Source organism: Suncus etruscus, chromosome 15, assembly GCF_024139225.1.
Source record: "Suncus etruscus isolate mSunEtr1 chromosome 15, mSunEtr1.pri.cur, whole genome shotgun sequence".
NCBI lineage: Eukaryota > Metazoa > Chordata > Mammalia > Eulipotyphla > Soricidae > Suncus > Suncus etruscus.
In genome coordinates this window covers 75,361,399-75,388,923 of record NC_064862.1, presented here as the reverse complement: position 1 = coordinate 75,388,923, position 27,525 = coordinate 75,361,399, and the positions used below count along the sequence as shown (strand labels likewise).

Genomic DNA, 27,525 nt, shown 5'->3' with positions numbered 1-27,525 from the left:
ACTACAGAACTGAATGCTATATCTTCCATCAGAAACAGTGCAGCTCCACAACTGAAATTTATAGGGGTAGCTAAATCCTTAGGTGAGATTAGATCAGCAGGGCTTTAGAACTGTTGGGCTTTCTTTTATGAAGGGGATTGAGCAGAGCCTCCCACCCACCTTCCCTGCCACCAGAAAACACATCAGGTAGCCCTTTCCAGGCTGATATCACTGTGGCATTCTCAGAACAGGGTGAGGGGGGGCCATGACAGATACCCCTTTCTGCATAAACTACAGCAGCTCAATGCCACTTACCTACACTTTCTGACTGAAATGACTAGCTCTGCAACTCCATTATATCAAACTGCCAAGCTACCAAAGTTGTTTCAGATCTATAAATCCTGGACTAAGCAAGCCAAACTCAATAGTGTCAGTTCAGTAATATCACAGGAAGTCTGATGGGAAAGTTACTTAGAAATATACCAGGCCAGAGCAGTGGTAAGTGGTAGGGTGATTTCTGAGTGTATAGCCAGGAGTAAATCCTGAGCATCACTACGTGTGGCCTCCCCCCAAAAAAACCACACAACTAAAAAAGTTGTAATAATGCAACCTCTGGCAAACACTACACAAGAAACGTGCATGAGTACAACTAAAGGGTATAACTTCTCTGAAGAATATATAAAAAAAGATAAAGGAGTATGACTCTCAGTGAACACAAGTAAATGTATGCAAGTACCACAGCCAGCCCCATGTGACAATACCCAGTAATCATAACAACAAAGGGAGGGGAGAATTTTTTTTATTAATGAGTTATAGTACAATGTGTAGGGCATTTGCCTTACATAGATCACCCCAGGTTTGATCCCCAGCACCCAACAAGATCCCCCAAGCCTGCCAGAAGTAATTCCTAAGCGTAGTCACAGGTATGCCCTGAGCACAGTTGGGTGTGGTCCAAGTACCAAAACAAACCAAAAAAAAAAAAAAAGATAGAACTCTAAATGACATGGTTGAATAACTATCATAGCTGGAAACTTCAACATCCTTGTATCAGAAATAAGCAGATCTCGCAGGCAGAAAATCAGTTAGGACTCAGCATCTCAGGATGTGGCTCAAAAACTGAAACAAACAAAACAAACATTTGTTTTAACAAATTTACCAATAATTTAGGGAAACATTACAGTAATTTTCTATAACAGTCTTTTTTAAAAGATAAAAGAAAAATACCATATTTTCCGGCGTATAAGACAACTTTTTAACCCATGAAAAACTTCTTAAAAGTCGGGGGTCATCTTATATTCCAGTATACGACATGCTGAAATTTACTCCAACTTTAGGGACGAGTGATCCACCCCCCTCTTAGCACCACATCCCATCCAGATGCCAGGCGTCATCACTCAGTCCTCTCTGCTTGTCCTAATTAATTTTTCAGGGCACACAGAGGAGCTGAATTATCGCTGCAAACCATCCAGCCGCCAGGTGTCATTGTTGGTATGTGGCTTTCTGGTGCTCAGTCCTCTGTTCAGCTTTTATGGGACACAGAGGAGGTGATCTGTCTCCCTCTAGCTGTCCTATTAATCACTGCACCCCAGCAGCTGCTCTTGGAGGAGCCCTCTCACCACCCTACTCTCAAATGTAGATTACAGCCTTCTCCCTCTCTCCTTTCCCCCTCTTTACCCTCTTCCCCTCTCTCCCTCTCAAAAAAAAAAAATGTAGATTTTAAGTAAAAAATCACACTCACTCACTCACTCACTACAAATGACAAATGTAAAATGACTGTTGGCACTCCAAACTCTAGCTTTATTAAACATATACTGTTAACCTTTGAGAGTTTTACTTTTTTTCTCTTATGTTTTTAATTTGGTGTGTGTTAAAAGAGAGGTAGTCTTATGTGGTGAATATAGCCCAAACCCTGTATTTTAACAGGAAAACTGGGGAGTTGTCTTATACGCCCAATCATCTTATATGCCAGAAAACACAGTATGTCCTAACTCATTCCATAAAACTAGCATTATTCTAATACCAATATCTGACAAAGACATTAGAAGAAAATACGGACTGATATTACTTATAAAAGATGCAATATCTGGGTTGAAACATTGGTGCAGGGGTTAAGCTATACTGCATATATCTGACCCCATTTAAATGCATGGCATCACAAATAGTATCCTGAGGACCACCAGGAGTAATATCTGAGCACATAGCCAGAAGTAGCCTCTAAGCAACCAACTCTTAATATTTTTTACTTTTATTTTCTTGCTTATGGTGTGTGTGTGTTTGTGTGTATTCTGTGAATAAAACCAGGGCCTTGAACATGTGAGGCATGTGGTCTACCACTGAGATACATTCCCAGTTCTAAAAAGTTTCAATATAAAAACTATTTCAGATGCCTAAATATAGGCTTAAAGGATAAAAGTTCAAAATAGCTTTAATGAACATGTTAGGGGAAAGGGGAAAGTGAAGAGCAGAAACCAGTTAAATTGCTCAAAAAAGAAAACAAACATAGGAGGACCTAAGATTATAATCAAGAAATAAATTCCTGGGGTGGGAGAGATAGCACAGTGCTAAGGCATTTTGCCTTGCATGCAGCCAATCCAGAATGGACAGTTGTTCGAATCCCAGCATCCCATATGGTCCCCTGTGCCTGCCAGGAACAATTTCTGAGCACAGAGCCAGGAGTAACCTGAGTGTTGCCAAGTGTGACCCCCCCCCCAAAAAAAAAAGAAAGAAAAATGTTCCTAAAAGTGCTAGATATTAGAAAAATTTCCTTTCCCTGGATACCTCTAACAGATAATACCAGGATTACTCTGAGGGACAAACTGTTTGGTTTTTTTGTTTGTTTGTTTGTTTGTTTTTGGTAACTATAAATCCATGCTAATTAGATGCCCTATATACATTTCCTAAAAGGAAGTCCCAAGATCCAACTTACTTTTTTCTGTCCCTTCGCTTCCTCTGATTCTTCTCTTCATTTTCCAGGGAAGAAGTTAAGCTATTATTCCCTGAGGGCATTACATCTGAAACAGGAACAGGATGGAAAGGAAAAATCATTTATCCAATAAAATTAGGAGTAAGTTCATAGAATTCACCCCAGAGAATGTCCAAGTAGTATGGGGCAGAAGCACTCCCAAGCAGATTTCAGGAGACCCAAGGACTGCTACCAATAATTCTCATTGGACTCTGTGTTTTAGGGAATACCTAAATAGCCCACTGGTGGATACATCCACATATTGGATGGCCTCTAGGTCTGCACCTAGTGTTGCTCATGGGACCCTGTGATGAGAGAGATCATATCAAGACTGTATGCATGTAAGACATGTGTCTTAACCCCTGTACTATTTTTTCAGACTTTTCTAGTATTTTCTCCACAACATATGATTCTATCGTTATTCCATTCTTCTAAAAGTCCCATCATTAGTCAAAGTGTACTCTCTCCCCAACCTCTTTTTTTCTTTAATGGTATACAGTAAATAATAGTCAAAAATAAATAACACTCATGTAGAATCTTCTTGTACAGAATCAAGAACAAACTTTTAGATGTCCTCATGAAGGAATACTGTCCCTTTTCCTGTAGTTTTCTTCCTCATCCCTATCTCACCTTTTTTTATTTTATTTTTTTATATATTTTATTTAAACACCTTGATTACATACATGATTGTGTTTGGGTTTCAGTCATGTAAAGAACACCACCCATCACCAGTGCAACATTCCCATCACCAATGTCCCAAATCTCCCTCCTCCCCACCTGACCCCCGCCTGTACTCTAGACAGGCTTTCCATTTCCCTCATACATTCTCATTATTAGGACAGTTCAAAATGTAGTTATTTCTCTAACTAAACTCATCACTCTTTGTGGCTATCTCACCTTTTTCTTCTCCACTGTCAGATCTACTGTATCGGCTCCAGAAACCAAACGTATTAACTCGCTCCTGAAATAATCAAAAAAACAAACCATCATTCACTAATCTCCCAAGACTGCCTTTGAACTCTACTTTCTAAATTTTAACTATGAGATATATATAAAATGTCTGCTTCTGGGTCACACCTTTGTAGTGCTTCTTACTCTTCCCCCAACTTCCTATCTTAGCTGGATAGTGAGACACTTCCACATCTGGGAGGGGTCTGTGGTTGGTAATTAGAGTGGCCTGGGGGAAGGGTGAAAGAGACTCAGCAACATAAGCAGTAGGAAGGGGACAGAGAGAGAGAGAGAGAGATCAGAGACAACATGGATACAGAGGAACAAGAAAGAGGTTGGTTAGCTTAGAAGCCATGTGAGATATGCACATGGTGGTTAGGGCCTTGTATTAAAAGCTGATGTCTCCTAAAACTTCATCTGACTGTCTGTGGGTCATTTCTTTGCCATCATCCTGATACCTACAGACCCACCAGGCCATAGGGGCTGCTGGGCTTGGCTGAGAAAGGCCTCACCATACTTCCATCCACCTCTAGGACTCTATAATTAGTATTTAATACAACATATTGGTATCCAGACATGGACTTGAACTCTGGACTCTAGAAGACCTCAGTGATGGTGAGATTCCTGGTCTTGTGGTTAATCTTGGCTCTTTTCAGCTGGAGTGAGACTGGAAAGCCCAAGAGGTTGGACTACATGGTGCCTGATCTCAACATGGCGGAGACCCCTTCAGTTGGCAAAGCAGGCAGTGAAGTGGGGGAACTGAAAGCCTAGAACACCCCCTCCCCCTTAGATGCCTAGGACTTCTACCTTTATCCTACAAAAAGTCCTTTTTCTGAGGACCTTGGCCTCCCAATCTGGAGAGACTTAGAGGCCACTGATTGGAAAAAGACCAGGAAAAAAAAAGGCTTAATTGATGGCAGACTGGTATCTGGATGAGACCCTTCAACCCCTATCATGGATTCCAGCTTTGGAACTAACAGACTTTCAGGTTTAAACTCCCAGACCCATGGCTGCAGTGACAGAGAGCTGCCTCCCTGCAGACAGGCATCACACTCCAATACTAGCTGCCCCAAGGTGCAGAGAGGCAGCGGCAGTGGCAGGGGACCTCCTGAGCAAGCAAGAGGCAGCTTGAGCGGCTCCAGGCCTGGACCACATGTGGGGCCTGGGGTTCTGCAGAGCCAAAGCCACATGGCCAGCCCATGCAGGCTGGGGAGTAGCCCACAGCTTATCCACATCTGGACAAGTTGGTGATGGTGATAGAAAAAAAGGAGGAGAGAGAACAGCCCAGCAAAGCCCAACTGAAAAGCTGATTTTTAAAACCTACTGCATTTTTTTTTTTTTTTGGTTTTGGGCCACACCCATTTGACGCTCAGGGGTTACTCCTGGCTATGCGCTCAGAAGTCGCTCCTGGCTTGGGAGACCATATGGGACGCCGGGGGATCGAACCATGGTCGGTCCTAGGCTAGCGCAGGCAAGGCAGACACCTTACCTCTAGCGCCACCACACCGGCCCCCAAAACCTACTGCATTTTAACTGTTTCAGGTTATCTCTTAATCCTAGGTGCATCATTGTCTTGCTGGTTTAAATATGTTTTATAGTTTTTTCTAATATTTCCTAATTGCATTATGTTTTATGGTGTATCTTAATGTAATAGCCTGTTTTCAAACTTTTTTTTTTTTTTTCAGAAATGTTCTTGTAATTTTTTTTTTTTTTTTTTTTTTTTTTTGGTTTTTGGGTCACACCCGGCAGTGCTCAGGGATTATTCCTGGCTCCAGGCTCAGAAATTGTTCCTGGCAGGCACGGGGGACCATATGGGACGCCGGGATTCGAACCGATGACCTCCTGCATGAAAGGCAAACGCCTTACCTCCATGCTATCTCTCCGGCCCCTCTTGTAATTTTTTTAGGGAAGTTTAATGAAAGGAAATAAGGATGTTCGGTATAAAAGTGCTTGCTTAAATAGCATTAAGAATTTTAAACTACAGGGGGCAAAGTGGTGGCACAAGCGGCAGGTCATTTGCCTTGCATATGCTGACCTAGGACAGACTGTGGTTCAATCCCCCAGCGTCCTTTATGGTCCTCCAAGCCAGGAGCGATTTCTGAGTGCATTGCCAGGAGTAACCCCTAAGCATCACAGGGTGTGGCCCAAAAAGCAAAAAAAAAAAAAAAAAAAATTAAACTATAGGTGTATTTTGCAGAAAAGTTCTGTTTATGGGAAAGGCTGATATTTTAATTATACACTTTAAGCTTTGTTGCTTTGGGGGAATATTAGGTTTCCCACCTTTGGCAGGCAGAAATCAGGAAAACAAAAGATAATCTTTCCTGTTTTGTTTTTTAAACAAGGAATGGGGAGATTAACCCTTCCTCCAACTTCCTGCCTACCTATCTTACCTGAATGGTCAACCCTGGAGGGTCTGTGGTTGGTAACAAAGGAGTTGCTTCAGGCGTGAGAGACAGCAGAGAGAGGCAAGAGGTTGAAAAGAGACAGACTGCATGCAGAGAGGCTGGTTAGCTCAGAGGCCATGTGAGATATGCACAAGGCAGTTAGAGCCTTATAATAAAAATGGATGTCTCCTAACACTTCATCTGAATGCTGTGGGTAATTTCTCCACTGTCACCCTGATTACCTACAGACTGCTGGCTGTAAGGGCCTGCAGGCGAGAAAGGCCTCATCCATCATCCATCCATCCTGCACCACTATGACTTTAAATTTAATACAACAGTGCTCAGAGCTTACTCCTGGCTCTTCTGACAGAGATCATTTCTATAAGGCTTGGGGAGCTGTATGTGGTGCCAACGATTGAATCCAGGTTGGCTACATGCAAGGCAAGTGATTTACTTGCTATATTATCTCTCTGACTCCTACAGGATTTAATATTTATATTCACACCATTTTCACTTGAAATTTCATATTAGATTTATCTAGATTTTTATATTAACTATTGCACATAAAATATAAATAATATTATAACACATTATGCTATTATAATTTTCCTTATTCTTGTAATTCAGTAAAATTACTGAAAATCAGAGAAAATCATTATTATTCTTCACCTCAAACCCAAAGGTAGAATTTAAAAATAAAAATTGGCTGTCTTGGGGCCGGAGAGATAGCATGGAGGTAAGGTGTTTGCCTTTCATGCAGGAGGTCATCGGTTCAAAACCCGGAGTTCCATATGGTCCCCCGTGCCTGCCAGGAGCAATTTCTGAGCATGGAGCCAGGAGTAACCCCTGAGCACTGCCGGGTGTGACCCAAAAACCAAAAAAAAAAAAAAAAATTGGCTGTCTTGGGGCAAGATCAAAAGTAACATTGCCTTGCACACAACTGACCTGGGTTCAATCCCTGGCACAGCACATGTTCTCTCAAACCCACCAGGAGATCCCTGAGCAGAGAGACAGCAATAGGCCCTGAGAACCAGCAGGTGTAGCCCGGGGAGAAAAAAAACTGACTCTACATAGGGTGCTTGTTTGCATGTTGCTAACCCAAATCAATCCCTGGCATTCCATATGGTCTCCCGAGTCCTAACAGGAATAATTTCTGAGTTCAGATCCATGAACAACCATGAATCACTGGATGTAGCCCAAAAACCAAAAAATAATTTTCTAAAGCTGCATAAAAAAAGAGTTTTGTACATAGAATCCAATGCTAGAAGTTAAATAGGATGGTAAGATGCCCCCAAACACAAACTACCTCTTCCTGGGTGAGAGGAGTTCATTCGTCTGAGGGTTATAGAAAATAATGCATAATTTAAGGAGTCAAGGGAATCTTCACTGGGGAGGGGGAGTTACTAAGTCTAAGACTATAATGGGGAAAGATAAGCCAGTGCTATGCAGGGGTCCTCAAACTTTTTAACAGGGGGCCAGTTCACTGTCCCTCAGACCATTGGAGGATCTGACTATAGTAAAACCAAATGAACGCATTCTTATGCACACTGCATATATCTTATTTTGCAATGAAGAAACAAAACAGATACAAATACAATATGTGGCCCACGGGCCATAGTTTGAGGACCACTGCTAGAGGGTGGTTTGCTTTATGTTCCAGTTCCACAGAGGAGCAAGTATGTGGTCTCTACACTTTCCTACCTGAATTCCAACTTTTTCTGCTTCTTGAGCCATAGTCAGGGCTGAGTTTAGTTTTGGGGCAAAGTCCTTGTTTTTATACTTTTTCTGAAATAGAAGATTAAAAGTCAGTAACAAATATTAGAGATGTCAACCCAACATAGTACCAAACACCATTTTAAACCACATTTATTTCTGGTCCCTGGTTTAATGCTATTCCCAATCTTAATCTTTTGAGCTCAGAGCCCAAATGTTTTCTGTTTTGTTTTTGCACCATGCCCAGCAATACTCAGGGATACTCCTAGCTCTGAACTCAGGAATTACTCCTGGTGGTGCATGAGGGAACTATGGGATGCCAGGATTTAACTGGGTCAGCTACATGCAAGGCAAACTCACTACCCACTCTATCACTCTGGTTCCTCAGAACCCAATGTTTTTTTATATATAAATCTTTAGAACCCAATGTTATTTATTTATATTTTTTTTTTTGTTTTTTGGGCCACACCCGTTTGGTGCTCAGGGGTTACTCCTGGCTAAGGACTCAGAAATTGCCCCTGGCTTGGGGGGACCATATCGAACCGCGGTCCTTCCTTGGCTAGCGCTTGCAAGGCAGACACCTTACCTCTAGCGCCACCTCGCTGGCCCCAGAACCCATGTTTTAAACACCAAAACAAACCTCATCCCCTGTGAAAATTTGAAAAGGCAAAATTAAAGAATAGAGTCTTTGGGCTTTACATATTTATTAAATAGTAATAAAATTCACTGATTATAGTGAGGAAATATTTTTCTGTTATCACTAGTTCTCAGCTTGGGTTGCTTTTGCCACAGAAGGTATTTGGAGGAGCTGGAATGATAGTACAGTGCCTGCTTTGCATGCAGTCAACTTAGGTTTGATCCCTGATATCCCATATAGTTCCTGAGCCCACGAGGAATGTTCGTTCCCTAAGCACAAAGCTACAAGTAAGACCTGAGAAGAGTCAGATCGGACCCAAAAACCAAAAGAGAAATTTAGGGGCCTGGAGAGATAGCACAGCGGCGTTTGCCTTGCAAGCAGCCGATCCAGGACCAAAGGTGGTTGGTTCGAATCCCGGTGTCCCATATGGTCCCCCGTGCCTGCCAGGAGCTATTTCTGAGCAGACAGCCAGGAGTAACCCCTGAGCACCGCTGGGTGTGGCCCAAAAACCAAAAAAAAAAAAAAAAAAAAGAGAGAGAGAGAAATTTAGAAATGTCTAAAGACAATATTTTGATTATCACAAAAATGCTACTGATTATGTACTAAAGAATCCAAGAATGCTGCTAAACATGGTACAATGCACAAGACACTTAAAGTAGTCTCAAATGCCAATAGGGCTAAACTGAGAAATCCTAAATTAATCTGTGATTTCATTTCGACAACACCTGGTTAAATTGCAGAAGATCGCAGCATTCAAGAAGGCTTCTATATATAAGCAAGACAGCAGACTAAGAAAAATTATTATCCTTCAGAAATAAATACTAGCATAAAGGGGACCTTCATTTAAAAAAGTCAGACATGAAACTTTCTCTTTATAAGGATTTCCCTCAGAGACAATGCAGTTCAATAAAATATTTAGTCTTCAATTTCCCTATAACACAACTGACCCTCCCCCCCTGCTCCCTAACACTGTCCTCCCCCAAAGATTGCTCACCACTCCAGATAGCTCCCATGACAGCTCCTGGAAATTCTTTAGCATGTTGACAGGGATCCAAGCACGAGTGACTGTTTCTCCAAAAAATGTCACATGATACTTAGACTGAAATTGAAAATGATTCCACATTTTTAAAATGGTAGTCTAGCTTTTTTTTTTTTTTTAAGACACCTAGTCAGAAAAGGTAAGGGCATGAAAGGTGCTAGACTTCCTATCCCATCTCATTCCATTGTTCTTGCATCCTGACCTTAGGAATCCTAACCAAAGCATATTTGTCACTACCATAACTGTTCTAGCTGTGAATATTTAAGATTCATTTGTTTTTACATGTAAGTATTTAATTTCTATGTGTTTCCTTCTAAGTATCTGTTTCAACTCATGTCTGTTGCTTAAGTCTGTATTTCTATCCCTGAAAAGATAGATTTGTTCACTATTCCAGGCTAAGAAACTGCCTATTTTGAATCATGGAAACTTACCGGCATGGAATCATGAGGAGAAAGAAAAAGAAAATATTGGCCCAGATCAGGATCAGGTTCTATCATGCCTGGCCACCTGGAGAATTGTAGAGTATAGGAGATGGAAGAGAATTGAGATGAACAGAAACACAAACTTGTCAATATGTGCACTAAAGGGTAATGTTTTTTTTTTTTTTTTCCACAACAGATAGATTCTTCTGGAGTCGGAGAGATAGCATGGAGGTAATGAGTTTGCCTTGCATGCAGAAGGTCGGTGGCTTTTTTTTTTTTTTTTTTTTTTTTTTTTTAGTTTTTGGGCCACACCTGGCGGTGCTCAGGGGTTACTCCTGGCTGTCTGCTCAGAAATAGCTCCTGGCAGGCACGGGGGACCATATGGGACACCGGGATTCGAACCAACCACCTTTGGTCCTGGATGGGCTGCTTGCAAGGCAAACGCCGCTGTGCTATCTCTCCAGGCCAAGGTCGGTGGTTCTAATCCCATCATCCCATATGGTCCCCCGAGTCTGCCAGGAGCAATTTCTGAGCATAGAGCCAGGAGTAACCCCTGAGCGCTGCCAGGCGTGACCCAAAAACCAAAAAAAAGATTCTTCTGGGTCTTTTGCTGACTGAGATAACATTGGAAGCTTTGGTAATGGGTATAATGAATACATATAGAGATTAATAAACTATAACCCTGAAATCCTACATTACAAACTAATGATAAATCAAGGGAAAAAGATACATCTGCCAATTCCCTACAATTGTCATTACCAAATACAAAAAGAATGTAATCAATGTGGAAACAAGCTCAAATCTTCCTAGTAAAAGTATCTTATCCTAATATTCCAGCAATCCTGAGGGAAAATAATCTGCATACTATGGATATCTTCTTTAAAAAATAAAAACACTATGCTATCCATTTTTTATTCTTTGTCTAATTTCATAATGTAATGTTTTTAAAATGCCTTAAAGCTATCCATCTCTTCCTATTTATTCAGGGTAGAATGTCAGACCTTGGGCTAGAGAGGTCTGATTTAAAGGACTGAGTACGTGCTTTGTGTGTGTGAGTCTAACTAGGTTATGTCCCTGACACTCTGTTCAGCACCACCAAAAATGACCCCCGACTCCTAAGTACCAAGTTTGGAAGCCTTATCAGATGCTTTTTTGTTTGTTTTTGGGTCACAACTGGCAGCGCTCAGAGGTTACTTCCTGGCTCTATGCTCAGAAATTGCTCCTGGCAGGCTCGAGAACCATATAGGATGCTAGGATTCAAACCACAGTCTGTCCTGGATTGGCTGCATGCAAGGCAAATGCCCTACCGCTGTGCTCTCTGGCCCTGCTTTTTTTTTTTTTTGGTTCTTGGGTCACACCCAGCAGCGCCTCAGGGGCTATACCTGGCAAGGCCTTACCTCCATGCAATCTCTCTGGCCCCATAATATATGGGGTTAATTTTTTCTTTTTTTTTTTTTTTTTTTGGTTTTTGGTTTTTGGGTCACACCTAGCAGCGCTCAGGGGTTACTCCTGGCTCTACGCTCAGAAGTCGATCTTGACAGGCTCGGGGGACCATGTGGGATGCCGGGATTCAAACCACCGTCCTTCATCATGCAAGGCAAACGCTCTACTTCTATGCTATCTCTCCAGCCCTTTTTTTTTTTTTTCCAAATTTATTTTTGGGTTATTTTGGATCACACCTGGCAGTGCTCAGGGGCTACTCCTGGCTCTATGCTCAGAAATTGTTCCTGACAGGCTTGGGGGACCACATGGGATGCTGGGGTTCAAACCACCATCCTTCAGCGTCTAAGGCAAATGCCCTACCGCTGTGCTATCTCTCCGACCAATACCACTATTTTCTTTTCTTTTCTTTTTTTTTTTTTTTTTTATGGTTTTTGGGCCACACCCAGTGGTGCTCAGGAGTTACTCCTGGCTGTCTGCTCAGAAATAGCTCCTGGCAGGCACGGGGGACCATATGGGACACCAGGATTCGAACCAACCACCTTTGGTCCTGGATCAGCTGCTTGCAAGGCAAACACCGCCGTGCTATCTCTCCGGGCCCCCAATACCACTCTTTTCTATGAAACATGTTCTTAAAAAGTTTCCAAGCTTGGTACTTTTTTTTGTTTGTTTGTTTTGGTATTGGGCCAACACCCAGCAGTACTCAGGGGTTACTCCTGGCTGAGCTCAGAAATCACTCCTGGCAGGCTTGAGGGATTATTAGGATGCCAGGGATTGAACCCAGGTCAACTTTGTGCAAATGCCCTTCCTGCTGTGCTATCTCTCCAGTCCCCATCAAGTGTGGCACTTTATTCTGTATTCTTTTCTCTCATCCCATGTTCTTTCTAAGGAAGATTCTATTTACATATAAATGCTTTCTTTCTCTTCCCTTCCTGGTTTAAATCTATTTCTCCTCAATTCACTAAGAATTCAGACCATGTTGTGGTGCCCTACCAGGGATAGCCATATTGTTTCGCCCAGATGATAGATCCTGGAATGTAGGAGGCATAGACCACCTCACTGTCAACCTCTGTCCAAGTCTCCTCAGGGATATCACAGCAATTATACTGCAAATCTGCCAAAAGAGAAAATCAAGTGAGGAACAAGGCTTATAAGATGAAAATTCAAATGAGAGGGAGAGGACAAGAAGGAACTAAAGCATGCAAGAGTGGACTGGAATGGAACTAGAAAACAGGTATAAATGAACAAAAGTAAAAACACAAAGTGGAAAGTAGCAGAAGCCAATGATGGAATGCTGTTTCTTTACTGCAAAAGAGCTTCCAAGCTTCTGTATATATTCCACTTATTTTTGTAATGCCGTATCTTCTCTGAAACTATTTTCTTCCCATAAAATAATTTGGCTGGACTGAATCATCACAGTCTCTTCAAAAAAGTTTTGAACACCAAAAAAAAAAAAAGAAAAGAAAAGAAAAGAAAGGGCCCGGAGAGATAGCACAGCGGCGTTTGCCTTGCAAGCAGCCGATCCAGGACCAAAGGTGGTTGGTTCAAATCCCGGTGTCCCATATGGTCCCCCATGCCTGCCAGGAGCTATTTCTGAGCAGACAGCCAGGAGTAATCCCTGAGCAACACTGGGTATGGCCCAAAAACCAAAAAAAAAAAAAAAAAGTTTTGAACATTCTAGATTCCCTTACCAGCTTTCCCCCATATACTCTATTTCCCTTTCTGTCCTCTAATACCTAATAACCTAATACCTCTAGCCTAATAATTTAATAATCTAATCAGGAATGGAAGGATCAGATCAATGCATAAGTGGAACTCACTCAAAAAATACTTTTGGATCCCAGGTCATTCGCTACAACAGAGCACATGAAGGTGTTCTTCTTGAATACATTATACCTATGTTCATCTTGATATGAGAGCAAAATCCCTCCCTAGTCCTATACGACTCCTGGAAATGCATCTAATCTATGTAATATTTAGCATGAGTGACACATTCAGAGAAAGAAAGGGAGGAACATTAAAATCTGAGAAAGAACATTCTACACCATTCTACCTGTATTCTGGTCACAAGACCAATTTTCTGGGAGTACTGTAGGGTCAATGTTCCGATGAAGTTTCCTCCATTTTTTGCAGTTTGATAAGGAACACTGCACCCAAGTCAGAGGTTGACCTGGGTGTGGGAGAAAAATTTAAATAAGAGATTAAAAAATATGTTCTTTCTGGGGGCCAGAGCATTGGTGCAGAGTGGTTAAGGTGTCTGTCTTGCCAGCGCTAGCCTAGGATGGACCACGGTTTGATCCCCTGGTGTCCATATGGTCCCCCGAGCCAGGAGCGAATTCTGAGTGCGTAGCCAGGAATAAGCCCTGAACGTCACCGGGTGTGGCCAAAAAAAATGTTCTTTCTTCAATACAAATAAAATCAGTACAGCAACATACACATAGACACAGAATCACATAGCATAGGGGCCAGAGCAATAACAAGCAGGTAGAACACTTGCTTTTATAATCCCTAGCACCCCATATGGTCCCCAGGCATCTTTAGGAGTGATACCTGAGCAAAGAGCCAGAAGGAAACCCTAAGCATCACAAGTTTGGTCCCCACAAAAAAAAAAAAAAATCACATAGCCTAGATATCAATTAGTCCAATGACTTACTAAAACACACACAAACCCAAGACTCAAAGAAAATAACTGGCATGCTAAATATATGTCTAAATTGATAACACAGTTAGTGTTAGAGCCCAAGTTTCACATCTCAATTTATCTCCCAGGTTATCATCTCTCCTCTGTGAAATGCAAATCTTTAATCTAAACTGATTTATTTGCTACCAAGTTGAGACCTTTAAGACCAACAATCCTGAGTATAAATTCATACCTATTGTTTTTTTTCTTTTTCCTATTGTTTCTCAATCAACTTTTATTTCAGTTCCTACTGAAGTACCAAATATTTCTTTTGTTCATTCTTCCTTTTTTTTGGTTGTTTTTTTGTTTTTGGGTCACACCCGGCAGTGCTCAGGGGTTACTCCTGGCTCCACGCTCAGAAATCGCTCCTGGCAGGCTCGGGGGACCATATGGGATGCCAGGATTCGAACCAATGATCTTCTGCATGAAAGGCAAATGCCTTACCTCCATGCTATCTCTCTGGCCCCTTGTTCATTCTTCCTAACCTCCATTTCCATCTTTTTCTATCCCCATATCTTCTAAGTTGACGTAATGTCTCCCTACACACACCTCCACCCTGGCCACAACATAGAGTCACTTTTCTTCTCAGAGAGCCATGTTTTCATGATTCTAACTCCTATACATCTCAAATATATCTTCTGTGGTAGTGTCAAAGCAAACTTTCTGAAAATCATATCAAGTTTCCCCTACTTAATGTTACTGTCTCACTAAAGTCAATCAAGTTTCCTTAGTCTGGTATTTTAATGTCCTTATGACATGGGCTTTGCATCCCTTTGGTCTTATCTTTCCCAAAACTACAGCCTCCTACATCCTAACACATCCAAAAGTAACATCCTTAACTCTTCTCCTGTTAATAATTTTTTTTTTTTTTTTTTTTTGGTTTTTGGTTTTGGGGCCACACCCGGCGATGCTCAGGAATTACTCCTGGCTGTCTGCTCAGAAATAGCTCCTGGCAGGCACGGAGGACCATATGGGACACCGGGATTCGAACCAACCACCTTTGGTCCTGGATGGGCTGCTTGCAAGGCAAACGCCACTGCGCTATCTCTCCGGGCCCCTCCTGTTAATAATTATCACCTTTATTCCTTTTCTCACCTTAGATCACCTGACTACATTATACTTCAAGATCTGGTACAAGCACTTTTTTTTTTCTTACAAACTTTTCGGGATCTCAAACTGGAGTTTTCTTGTCTGTCTTCCACATGACAACATGCTTCCACATGCTTCCCTTATAGCAGAATTCATTTCCTCTGCATTTACTCAGCACCTTCTAAAATGCCACGTACCTAGTACAAACCCAGCAATCTAGGATTATATTAATGAATATCTGAATGAATTACATCTTTCTCTTCCACAAGCACATGTCCTTACAAGTAGCTGTAATAAATTAGTATATGTAAAAATGCCTCTAACCAGGGCTGAACTGATTGTATAGCAGGTAAAGTATTTGCCTTGCACAGGGCTCACCAGGGCTCTATCCCTGGCATCCTTTATGGCTCCCCTGAAGCCTGCCGGGAGTAATCTCTAAGTATAGAATCCAGACACAACCTGTGAGCACCATTAGGTATAGCCTAAAAAAAATTCCTCTGGGGCCAGAGAGATAGCATGGATGTAGTGTGTTTGCCTTGCATGCAGATGGCTGGTGGTCCGAATCCCAGCATCCCACATGGTCCCCGGAGCCTGCCAGGAGCTATATCTGAGTGTAGAACCAGGAGTAACCCCTGAGCGCTGCTGGGTGTGACCCAAAAAACAAACAAAAAAATCCTCTAACTTATTATCCCTTATCTTTTAATCATGAATCTCTTACTTTTTTTTTTTTTTTTTTTTGGTTTTTGGGCCACACCCGTTTGATGCTCAGGGGTTACTCCTGGCTATGCACTCAGAAGTCGCTCCTGGCTTGGGGGGACCATATGGGAAGCCGAGGGATCGAACCTCGGTCCATCCTACGCTAGCGCTTGCAAGGCAGACACCTTACCTGTAGTGCCACCTTCCCGGCCCCTGAATCTCTTACTTTTAAGCTTAACTAGGTTTTCTAAATGAAGGCTGAACTCACTAAAACTACGTTCTCCTTGGTTCCTGGCTTGACAATGAGGTTGGTCTTTCAGCTTGTCTTTGCGCCTCTTCTTACACTCACTTTGGACTCTCTCCATTTTATCATTTTCTGGGAAGACAAAATATTATAAAGTTAAGGACAAAAAAAGAATAGAATTGTAAATAGTAAAAGCCAGTGGAAGCCTCAGTTACAAAACTTGGAATTGTAATTCTCAGCCCACCCACTGTCCCGCATTCATTATTTTTGAGAAGTACTTAATGTACATGTCAAGGTGAATCTGACTATACTTACGAGTTTCTTTCTTTCTTTCGTATACAGGGAGTCTATTGAATTTCTTCTGACAAGATGGAAGAAATCTTCCTATCTCAGGTACCATTATAGATTTCGTAAAGGTTGGCAATCCTAGACAACGTGATCTCACTATCTGCTCTCTGAAAACCAATTTTTTTTAAATTAAAAACAAAAAAAGTTAAAGGAGCAATTTTCAGTACCTTTAAAAAAAGGAATAAAAGTTAGGAAATGAGAGAAATGGATAGTTCAGGGGTCAGGTATATAATCCCTTACTTATACATAGACCTACATTTCAATCCCTGGCTCTACATGCCCCTCACACATATACACACACACACACAGTATCATTGGTTGTGGCTCTGGCAGTCCATGATTACTGACAGAGTTGCTCTAGCAGATCCTTGCACCATTAGGCCCCATTATTACCACACCAATGGACCCACACATTGAACCATGTGACCCATGGTGAGGTTCCACTAAAAATCACTGGTAGTAGAATCCAGATTTCCTTTTTTTTTGGGGGGGGGGGCCACACCCATTTGACACTCGGGGGTTACTCCTGGCTATGCGCTCAGAAATCGCCCCTGGCTTGGGGGGACCATATGGGACGCAGGGGGATCGAACCACGGTCCATCCTACGCTAGCTAGTGCTTGCAAGGCAGACACCTTACCTCTAGCGCCACCTTCCCGGCCCCGAGAATCCAGATTTCTTGAACACACTTGGTAGGACCCCCAAGTGAGAGCTAAAAGGATCGAAATTTCAAGAGTCTCTTCATTATATGCTGCAGTAATTTTATCCAGCAATAAAAATTACTAAAAGGGGCCACAGCGGGGTCGGTGAGATAGCACAATGGTAGGACATTTGCCTTGCACACAGCAGATCCAGGATGGACCTGGGTTCAATTACCAGCATCCCTACAATCTCCCGAGCCTCCCAGGAGTGATTTCTGAGTGCAGAGTCGAGTAACCCGAGTGCTGCTGGGTGTGGCCCAAAAACCAAAATAAAATAAAAAATAAAAGGGGCCACAGTGATAGAACAGTGGATAAGGTGCTTGCCTTGCACATGATCAACCCAGGTTAGATCCCCAGTATCCCTAAGCCCACCAGAAGTAATTCCTGAGTATAGAGCCAGTAGTAATCCTTGAATATCTCTGAGTGTGCCCTTGCCTCCACAAAAAAATTGCTAGAGAAGTCTGTCAATAGACAGATAAAGAACAAAACTTTTACCAATGTAGAGGTCACCTTGTGATCAACTTGTGTCACTGAGATAAACTTACCCATCAGAATCATTATCAGAAGGCTCTTTGTCTGTTTCTTTGTTTAACTGGGCACAACCTATAGATGGGGCACAGGTGGTCTCTGAAAAATCAAGATTAGAGTCCGTGGTTTAGGAAGACCTAAATCAAATTATAAGCTGAGAAGCAACTAAAGAAAATTACTAATTTTTCCGAATTGCAATCTTTCATTAAAATGCCTTCCACCTGATGCCTAGAAGACCCTACATTTACTATTAAGACAGAACTAAGTTTTTTTTTTTTTTTTTTTTTTTTTAGTTTTTTTGGGTCACACCCGGCAGTGCTCAGGGGTTACTCCTGGCTGTCTGCTCAGAAATAGCTCCTGGCAGGCACGGGGGACCATATGGGACACCGGGAATCGAACCAACCACCTTTGGTCCTGTATCGGCTGCTTGCAAGGCAAACACTGCTGTGCTATCTCTCCGGGCCCGGAACTAAGTTTTACACAGAAAAAGAAAATAAAATTTATAACCTTCTGAAGACCTTTCCAGATTCTTTTGTCTAATTCCAAGATAGTCAGGTAACATAACGTTCACTTTATTTTGAGTACATAGAAGTAATTTCTAGGACCAGATAGAGTGTACAATAAAGAGCTTGCCTTGGGCCTGGAGAGATAGCACAGCGGTGTTTGCCTTGCAAGTAGCCGATCCAGGACCAAAGGTGGTGGTGTCCCATATGGTCCCCCGTGCCTGCCAGGAGCTATTTCTTTTTTTTTTTTTTTTTTTTTTGTGGTTTTTGGGTCACACCCGGCAGTGCTCAGGGGTTTTTCCTGGCTCCGTGCTCAGAAATTGCTCCTGGCATGCACAGGGGGCCATATGGGACGCCGGGATTCGAACCGATGACCTTCTGCATGAAAGGTAAATGCCTTACCTCCATGCTATCTCTCCGGCCCCGCCAGGAGCTATTTCTAAGCAGACAGCCAGGAGTAACCCCTGAGCAATGCTGGGTGTGGCCCAAAAACCAAAAAAAAAAAAAAAAAAAAGAGCTTGCCTTGCATGCAGGCAACCCAGGGTTTGATTTTGGCAGTCCATATAGTTCCCTGAGCACCGCCAGAACTGATTCCTGAGTGCAGAAGTAGGATTAACCCCTGAGCACAGCCTGGTGTGAGGCCCTATCCCCCAATAAAGAAAAGAAATTTCTTCTCATTTTTATTCTTTGAGTCACATACAGCAGTGTTAATGATTTATTCCTGGCAATGTACTCCAGGTCAACTCATGGTTTATAGTATGTTAGGGGTGGAACCTAGGTTTGCTGCATGCAAGGCAAGTACCCTACTGCTGTAGGTTAAATCATTTGAGAACCATGGCCTTTTCCCCCAGCTCAAAGCTGGAAAAGGTTCCCTACAACATAATATGTGGTCCAAAAACAAACAAATATTTTGAAATTTTAAATATTTTAATTAATAATACTATCTCTTGGGGCTGAAGCAATACCACAGCCAGTAGGGCACTTGCCTTGCAAACAGCCAACCTGGGACAAACCCAGGTTCGATCCCTGGCATCCGATATGGTTTCATGCCTGCCAGGAGCGATTTCTGAGCAGAGTCAGGAGTCACTGCATCTGACCAAACACCCCCAAATAATAATAACTCTTACAACAACATATATATCATTAAAACAGTTCTTGAAAGTATTTTTGGCAAAATAAAATTTACCTTGTTAGTTGAAATGTTAAAATTAAGTACATGTTAAGTTAAATTAAGTATATACAGAAAGATGAAGGTTTGAGAGTAAATTCCATTGTCAATAGTGATTTTCTTCAGAAAGCAGGAACAGACATCTCCTTTTATGAGTTTTTTAACTTTATTTATATATTAATTGTTGGGCACAACCAGCGGTACTCAAGAGTTACTCCTGGCTCCGCACTCAGAAATCTCCCCCAGCAGGCTGGGGGTTCATATGGGATGCTGGGAACTGAAATGGGTCCCTCCCAGGTCGGCTGCATGCAAGGCAAAAGCCCTACCACTGTGCTATCTCTCCAGCTCCCTTTTATTAGTTATTTTTATTGCAAAAATTAAAAAAAAGGGGGGGGGGCCGGAGAGATAGCATGGAGGTAAAGCATTTGCCTTGCATACAGAAGGACAGTGGTTCAAATCCGGGTTCCTTATAAGGTCCCCGAGCCTGCCAGGAGCGATTTCTGAGCATAGAGCCAGGAGTAACCCCTGAGCGCTGCCAGGTGTGACCCAAAAACCAACAATAACAACAACAACAACAACAAAAAGAAATTAAAAAAAATTTTTAAATCATTGGTTTATCAAACCTCCTCTGGATGGAGAATAGATAAAAATGGTAAGGCATTCTCCTTAGCCATATGGAAAAGGCTTAGGGTTGCAAAATAGGGTTCTTTAGTTTCAAAATCAAACCTTAGGTATTAAGCAATTTTGAAAATATATGAGTATATTGGATTATGGGCCTCACCTGACAGTGCTTAGGGGTCACTCCTCACTCTATTCAGGGATCATTCATGGTGGTGCTCAAAGAACCGTATGAGATGCCGGTGACAGAACCAAGGCTGGCTTTATGCAAGGCAAATTCCCTACCACTGTGCTATCACTCTAGCCCCAGGAATAATCTTGTTTAAGTGAATTGTCTATACATATATATTTATTTGGGGGGTTGGAACCATGTCTAGTGGTGTCCAGGGGCTATTCCTAGGCTCTGTACTCAGAGGTGACCTCTGATGGTGCTCATGGAAATATATAGTACTAAGGATCAAAGCATGATCAATAACAAGCTAAACAAATAACTTAACCTCAGTATTCTTTCTGGCCCCACTGTCACCATATAAGACAAATATGAATTTTTATTTGGGTTTTTGGGCCACACTCAGCAGCACTCAAGGGTTACTACTGGTTCTGCACTCAGATATCACTCCTAGCAGACTCAGGGACCATATGGTATACCAGGAATCAAACCTCGTCAGTTCCAGCTTGGCCGGGTGCAAGGCAAACACCCTATTGCTGTGCTATCTCTACAGTCCCTAATTTTTTTTTTTTTTTTTTTTTTTTTTTGGTTTTTGGGCCACACCCGGTAATGCTCAGGGGTTACTCCTGGCTATGCGCTCAGAAGTTGCTCCTGGCTTGGGGGACCATATGGGACGCCGGGGGATCGAACTGTGGTCCGTCCAAGGCTAGCGCAGGCAAGGCAGGCACCTTACCTCTTGCGCCACCGCCCGGCCCCCAGTCCCTAATTTTTTAATTTAGATGAGACTTTATTTATATTCTGAAGTCAGTATTGTTGGGTTACTGATCCTACCCTAATCAATAATTGCACTCCACCCTAGGGTGTGATCTGGTGATAATATATTGGATTATTCCTTACTTAGTATTCTTCTCCTACCCAAGGGTGGGAACTGATTCTTGTCAATAAAAGCAGGGGTCTGAGGAAGGCAGGGGCTCATTCTTCGGTCTTCTTCCACCGAACTGTGCCCCTTCTTAGGAGCAGAAAATTTGGGTGGGTGGTTTGAATTCCTTGCTTGAGCACTGGATTTCCTGAACCCATTCTTGTACCTCTTCACTGAATTATTTCCCATGGATCTTTACAACTGGAACTGTTCCCCCATACTAATTGGACAAGGGAATGGGAACTGCCTTTCCTGTCTGGGAGTTCGGTGGGAATCAAACCTCAACTAATCTCCTAGAGAACGTGACCCTTCAAGTATACTCTTCAGGCCTGGAGAAATAACACAGCGGCGTTTGCCTTGCAAGCAGCCGATCCAGGACCTAAGGTGGGTGGTTCGAATCCCAGTGTCCCATATGGTCCCCCGTGCCTGCCAGGAGCTATTTCTGAGCAGACAGCCAAGAGTAACCCCTGAGCACCGCCGGGTGTGGCCCAAAAACCAAAAAAAAAAAAAAGAATATTTACTCTTCTAAAAATTTGTGTCAAACAGGAAAAAAAGGAAGAGGGAAAAAGGAAGAAAAATGTCTGCTACAGACACTGTCAGGAGAGAAAACAGGGAATAGGTGGGGAAGGAAACAGAAGACATTCAGTGCTTGGAAATGTACGTTGGTGAAGGTTGTTGTACATTGTATTACTGAAACTCAATCATAAACTTTGTAACTGTGTATCTCATGCTGGTTCAATTAAATAATATATTTAAGGGAAAAAATCAAAGGAAAAAATAAAAAAGAAAATCTGTGCTCCTATTGGTTTAGCTAGAGTCCTGTTGAAAGATGAAGAAGTATTTAGAAAAAAAAAAAAAGAAAGAAAATTGGGGCCAGAGATAGCACAGCGGTAGGGTGTTTGCCTTTCAAGTCATAGACCCAGGACCAACATAGGTTCAAATATCCCATATGGTCCCCCATGTCTGCCAGGAGCAATTTCTGAGCAGAGTCAGTAGTAACCCCTGAATGCCACCAGATGTGGCCCCAAAACAAACAAACAAAAAAAAAAAAAACTTGAAAATCAGGGCCTGAGAGATAGCATAGTAGTAGGGTGTTTACCTTGCACACAGTCAACATAGGACATACCCTGGTTCGATTCCTGGCATCCCATATGGTCCCCCGAGCCTGCCAGGAGCAATTTCTGAGCACAGAGTCAAGAGTAATCCCTGAGCGCCGCTGGGTGTGACCAAAATAAAATAAAATAAAATAACTCGAAAATTCCAACTAATATTTTCTTGTGTAAGGAGATGGGGCCAGAGCAATAGCACAACAATTAAGGAGTTTGCCTTACACGCAGACTACCTGAGCTCCGTCATCAGCAATCCCGTATGGTACCCAGAGTCTGCTAGGAGTAATTTCTGAGGACAGAGCCAGAAGTAACCCAAGTGCCACTGGTTATGCACGCGCACGCGCACATACACACACACACACACACACACACACACACACATGCACACTCATGCATGCACACACACACACACACACAAATAAGAGAAAAACTATCAATTTATTCTTCACCGTAAGCTCTTTTTTCTCACTATCAGACATACCCAAGTTCTTTGGACAGGAATTCTGTAGTACAATCTTGACTATCTCCTCAAATTCTTCACTGGTAAGATTTGGTTTTACCTGCACATATTAAAAGATAAAAAGGCATAAAAGAAAATTTGCTCACTTTTCCTGTTTTCTGTGAATTCACAAGGCTGAAAACAAGAAGTCAAGTTATCTAAAGATTACATATTACATATGCTGGGGCCAAAGAGATAGCATGGAGGTAAGGCATTTGCCTTGCATGCAGAAGAACAGTGGTTCGAATCCCGGCATCCCATGTGGTCCCCAAGCCTGCCAGGAGCAATTTCTGAGCATAGAACCAGGAGTAACCCGAGTGCTGCTGGGTGTGACCCCCCCCAAAAAAAAATATTACATTCCAGACAGTCTATGAATAAAGGAAAAGTTAATATACTCCTACTCTCACTTTCCATCAGTTACCTATTTTCCATTGGATACAACATAACCAGTATTTTTGTTTGTTTGTTTGTTTGTTTGTTTTTGGGCCATACCCGTTTGACGCTCAGGGGTTACTCCTGGCTATGCGCTCAGAAATCACCCCTGGCTTGGGGGGACCTGCCGGGTGTGACCCCCCCCAAAAAAAAGATTACATTCCAGACAATATGAATAAAGGAAAGTTTAATATACTCCTACTCTGACTTTCCATCAGTTACCTATTTTCCATTGGATACAACATAACCAGTATTTTTTTTTCTTTTTTTTGTTTTGTTTTTGGGCCATACCCATTTGACGCTCAGGGGTTACTCCTGGCTATGTGCTCAGAAATCACCCCTGGCTTGGGGGGACCATATGGGACGCTGGGGAATTGAACCGAGGTCCGTCCTACGCTAGCGCTTGCAAGGCAGATACCTAACCTCTAGCTCCACCTTCCCGGACCCCATAACCAATATTTTAATCAAAACTTTTTATATTGGGCCCGGAGATATAGCACAGCGGCATTTGCCTTGCAAGCAGCCGATCCAGGACTAAAGGTGGTTGGTTCGAATCCCAGTGTCCCATATGGTCCCCCGTGCCTGCCAGGAGCTATTTCTGAGCAGACAGCCAGGAGTAACCCCTGAGCACCGCTGGGTGTGGCCCAAAAACCAAAAACAAAACAAAACAAAACAACAAAAAACTTTTCATATCATTAGAAAATGAGGGGCCGGAGAGATAGCATGGAGGTAAAGGCGTTTGCCTTGCATGCAGAAGGACGGCAGTTCAAATCCCGGCATCCCATATGGTCCCCCGAGCCTGCCAGGAGCGATTTCTGAGCTGCCCGGTATGACCCAAAAACCAAAAAGAAAATGAAGCAATTATTCCTATCAATAGTACAGTGGATAGGATGCTTGTCTTGCACACAGCTAATCTGCATCTGATCCCCCATACCGACATTGTCCCTTGAGCCTACCTAAGTGTAGGGCCAGGAATTGGCCCTGAGAATTCTCTATGTCCTTGTTGAGTGTCTAGGAGAAACTATGCCAAAGGGCCCAACAAAGTGATCAATACCTTTTCTTTCTCCTTTGCTTGCTTCTCAGCTGGGTATCTAGAAGTAAGTGTCTTGCCAACCTTTCTGCTTTTCTTTACTGGCTTGATGGCTTGCACATTTTCTTCTTTCTCATGGGCCCTGCCTGGACCATTCATGATAGCTGTTTTTTCTTCCTTCTTCTCTAGTGTGACTATTAGCAGATTGGCATCCGTCTTTGCAGTCTCTTTCCTCAGAATCTCTTCCATGGGTGAGTCAGAGTTATTGAATGTCAAACTACACAATTTCTTTGAAGGTGGGGCAAAGATTTTCTTTGGTCCCTTCCTAATTTCTGAAAAAAATGGGATGACCATTAGAAATTTAAACAGAGTTTGCACACAGCAACTTCCAGGGCTCAAGGATAACTCTGTGGCACAGCACCTATCTTGCAAAAATAAACAGCAAATTCAATACTGGTACCACCCCCCATTATTATTTGCATATAAAATCCCAGCAACACTGCTTATGGGATCCCTAATGTCTCAACAGAGTGTGATCTCTGGCATATCACAAACACACAAACAAGTAAAATAAAATAGTACACTACAGCGAATAGGGCATTGCCTTGCACATGGCCAACCTGAGTTCAATCCCCGGTATCCCATGTGGTCCTCCAAGTCTGCCAGGAATGATTCCTGAGCTCAGGAGTAATCCCTGAGCACCACCGAGTATAGCCAAAAAAAAAAAATAGTGGGGCCGGAGAGATAGCATGGAGGTAGGGCTCTGGCCTTGCATGCAGGACAGTGGCTCGAATCCTGGCATCCCATATGGTCCCCCGAGCCTGTCAGGGGCGATTTCTAAGCATAGACCCAGGAGTAACCCCTGAGCGCTGCCAGTTGTGACCCAAAAACAAACAAACAAACAAAAATAGTACACTAACATTTTTTTTGCTTAAGAAGTTAAAGTTTGGGCCCGGAGAGATAGCACAGCGGTTTGCCTTGCAAGCAGCCCATCCAGGACCTAAGGTGGTTGGTTCGTGCCAGGAGCTATTTCTGAGCAGACAGCCAGGAGTAACCCCTGAGCACAGCTGGGTGTGGCCCAAAAAAAAACAAAAAAGCAAACAAACAAACAAACAAAAAAGGAAGTTAAAGTTTATTGTAGTGTTTAAGTAGATGGGTCATGGTTTCTCCCCAATGTCCAGGCCTCTCCTTTTAAAAAAAATGTTTTTTAATTGAATTACCATGAGATAGTTTAAAAAGTTATTGATGATGAGACCAGAGCAGTGGCACAAGAGCAATAGGGCGTCTGCCTTGCTGGTGCTAGCCTAAGACGGACCGCGGTCGATCCCCTGGCATCCCATATGGTCCCCAAGCCACAAGCGATTTCAAAGTGCATAGCCAGGAGTAACCCAAGCGTCACCGGGTTGCCCCCCCAAAAAAAAAATTAATTAAAAAATAAAATAAAATAGGGGTGGAGACATAGTTTAGAAGTGGGGCATTTGCCTTGCATGCAGAAGGACGGTGGTTTGAATCCTGACATCCCATATGGTCCCCCAGCCTGCCAGGAGCAACCCGAGAGCTGCCGGGTATGACCCAAAAAAACAAAACAAAACAAAAAGTTGTTGATGGGGTCAGAGCAATAGCTAAGTGGTAGGGCATACGTTTGCCTTGCACAGGGCTAACCAAGGACAGACCTGAGTTTGATTCCTAGCATCCCATATGGTCCCCTGAGCCTGCTAGGAGCTATTTCTGAGTGCAGAGCCAGGAGTAACCCCTGAGCACCACCGGGCGTGGCCCAAACCCCCCCAAAAAATTGTTGTTAATAGACTATTCACAACAACCATCCCTTCACTAATGTTCATTTTTACCACCAAAGTCCCTCAAAGTTCCTACCATATCCCCCACCAAGTCTACCTCTAGTTACTAATAATTTTGTCTTATACTTGTAATACTACTAACAATGTCCATTATAAAAATAAAACAAAATAACAAATAAATCCACCATTATCCCAAGGTCCTTCTCTCCATGTCTTTCTAGGTAATTCTTTGCTTATAAGCCCTGAACTACTTTTTTCTCTTTTTGTTTGTTTTTGGGCCATACCCGTTTGACGCTCAGGGGTTACTCCTGGCTATGAGCTCAGAAATCGCTCCTGGCTTGGGGGGGACCATATGGGACGCCGGGGAATCGAACCACGGTCCGTCCTACGCTAGCACTTGCAAGGCAGACACCTTACCTCTAGCGCCACCTTCCCGGCCCCCTTTTTTCTCCTTCTAACAACGCTTTTACCTCTTTAATAATGCCACTTATGTACCAGGGGATGAGTTACATTAAAATCAACAATAATCATTAACATGTGAAGTAGCAAGAACCATGCCTCGTAAGTGATGTGGTAGTAATAAAAATTTAAACAGTAGCAGGGTACTAAGAGTAGGGTTTGATCAGTTTTAAAACTTTTCTTCAGCAAGGTAACAAGGTTCTCCTAAATGCTTAAAACATAAATAGAGCCGGAGAAATAGTTCAACGGAAAGGTGTTTGCCTTGTATAAAGCTACATAGTTCGAATCTCAACACCTCAAAGGATTCCAAGCCCCACCACTCTGTCATCCCTGAGCACAGAGACAGCAGTAAGTCCTGAATACCTGAGATGTCGCCAAATATAAAAAACAAGATACACAAATAAGTTACAGATGTCCGATGTCAAGGATCCCAATGCATTAAAAAAAAAATTGTTAAAAAAAAATGTTTCGGGGCCAGGAAGGTGGCACTAGAGGTAAGGTGTCTGCCTTGCAAGCACTAGCATAGGTCGAACCTCGGTTCAATCCCCCGGTGTCCCATATGGTCCCCCCCAGGCCAGGGGCGATTTCTGAGCGCATAGCCAGGAGTAACCCCTGAGCGTCAAACGGGTGTGGCCCAAAAACCAAAAAAAAAAAAAAAATGTTTCTGGGACTGGCGAGGTGGCACTAGAGGTAAGGTGTCTGCCTTGCAAGCGCTAGCCAAGGAAGGACCGTGGTTCGATCCCCCCACATCCCATATGGTCTCCCTAAACCAGGAACAATTTCTGAGCGCTTAGGTAGGAGTAACCTGAGCATCAAACTGGTGTGGCCCAAAAAAACAAAAACAAAAAATTGTTTCTGGTTTGTTTTTGGATCACATCTGCCAATGCCCAGGGCTTCTGGTAGTGTTCAGGGGATCTATGTGGGATACCAGGGATCCAATCTGGATCAGCTGCATGCAAGGCAAACACCCTCGCTGCTGTATCCAGGTCCCTTAGAAAACTTTTCTTAACATCAT

The 27,525-nt window shown here is 42.8% G+C and overlaps 2 protein-coding genes across 4 annotated transcripts in view; one reads left to right on the top strand and one right to left on the bottom strand.

Moving 5' to 3' along the window:
• MEPCE (methylphosphate capping enzyme) overlaps positions 1-27,525 on the top strand; it is a 372,004-nt gene that overhangs the window by 331,774 nt on the left and 12,705 nt on the right. The window lies entirely within an intron of this gene.
• On the bottom strand, positions 782-24,609 carry ZCWPW1 (zinc finger CW-type and PWWP domain containing 1). The gene is made up of 10 exons (XM_049788180.1): positions 24,280-24,609; positions 22,776-22,854; positions 13,578-13,694; positions 12,518-12,638; positions 10,094-10,169; positions 9,618-9,722; positions 7,975-8,058; positions 3,839-3,902; positions 2,906-2,990; positions 782-1,095 (listed from the first exon to the last, which is right to left on the bottom strand). The coding sequence occupies exons 1-10, from the start codon at positions 24,607-24,609 to the stop codon at positions 1,089-1,091; spliced, it is 1,068 nt and encodes a 355-aa protein (XP_049644137.1). The 3' UTR covers positions 782-1,088.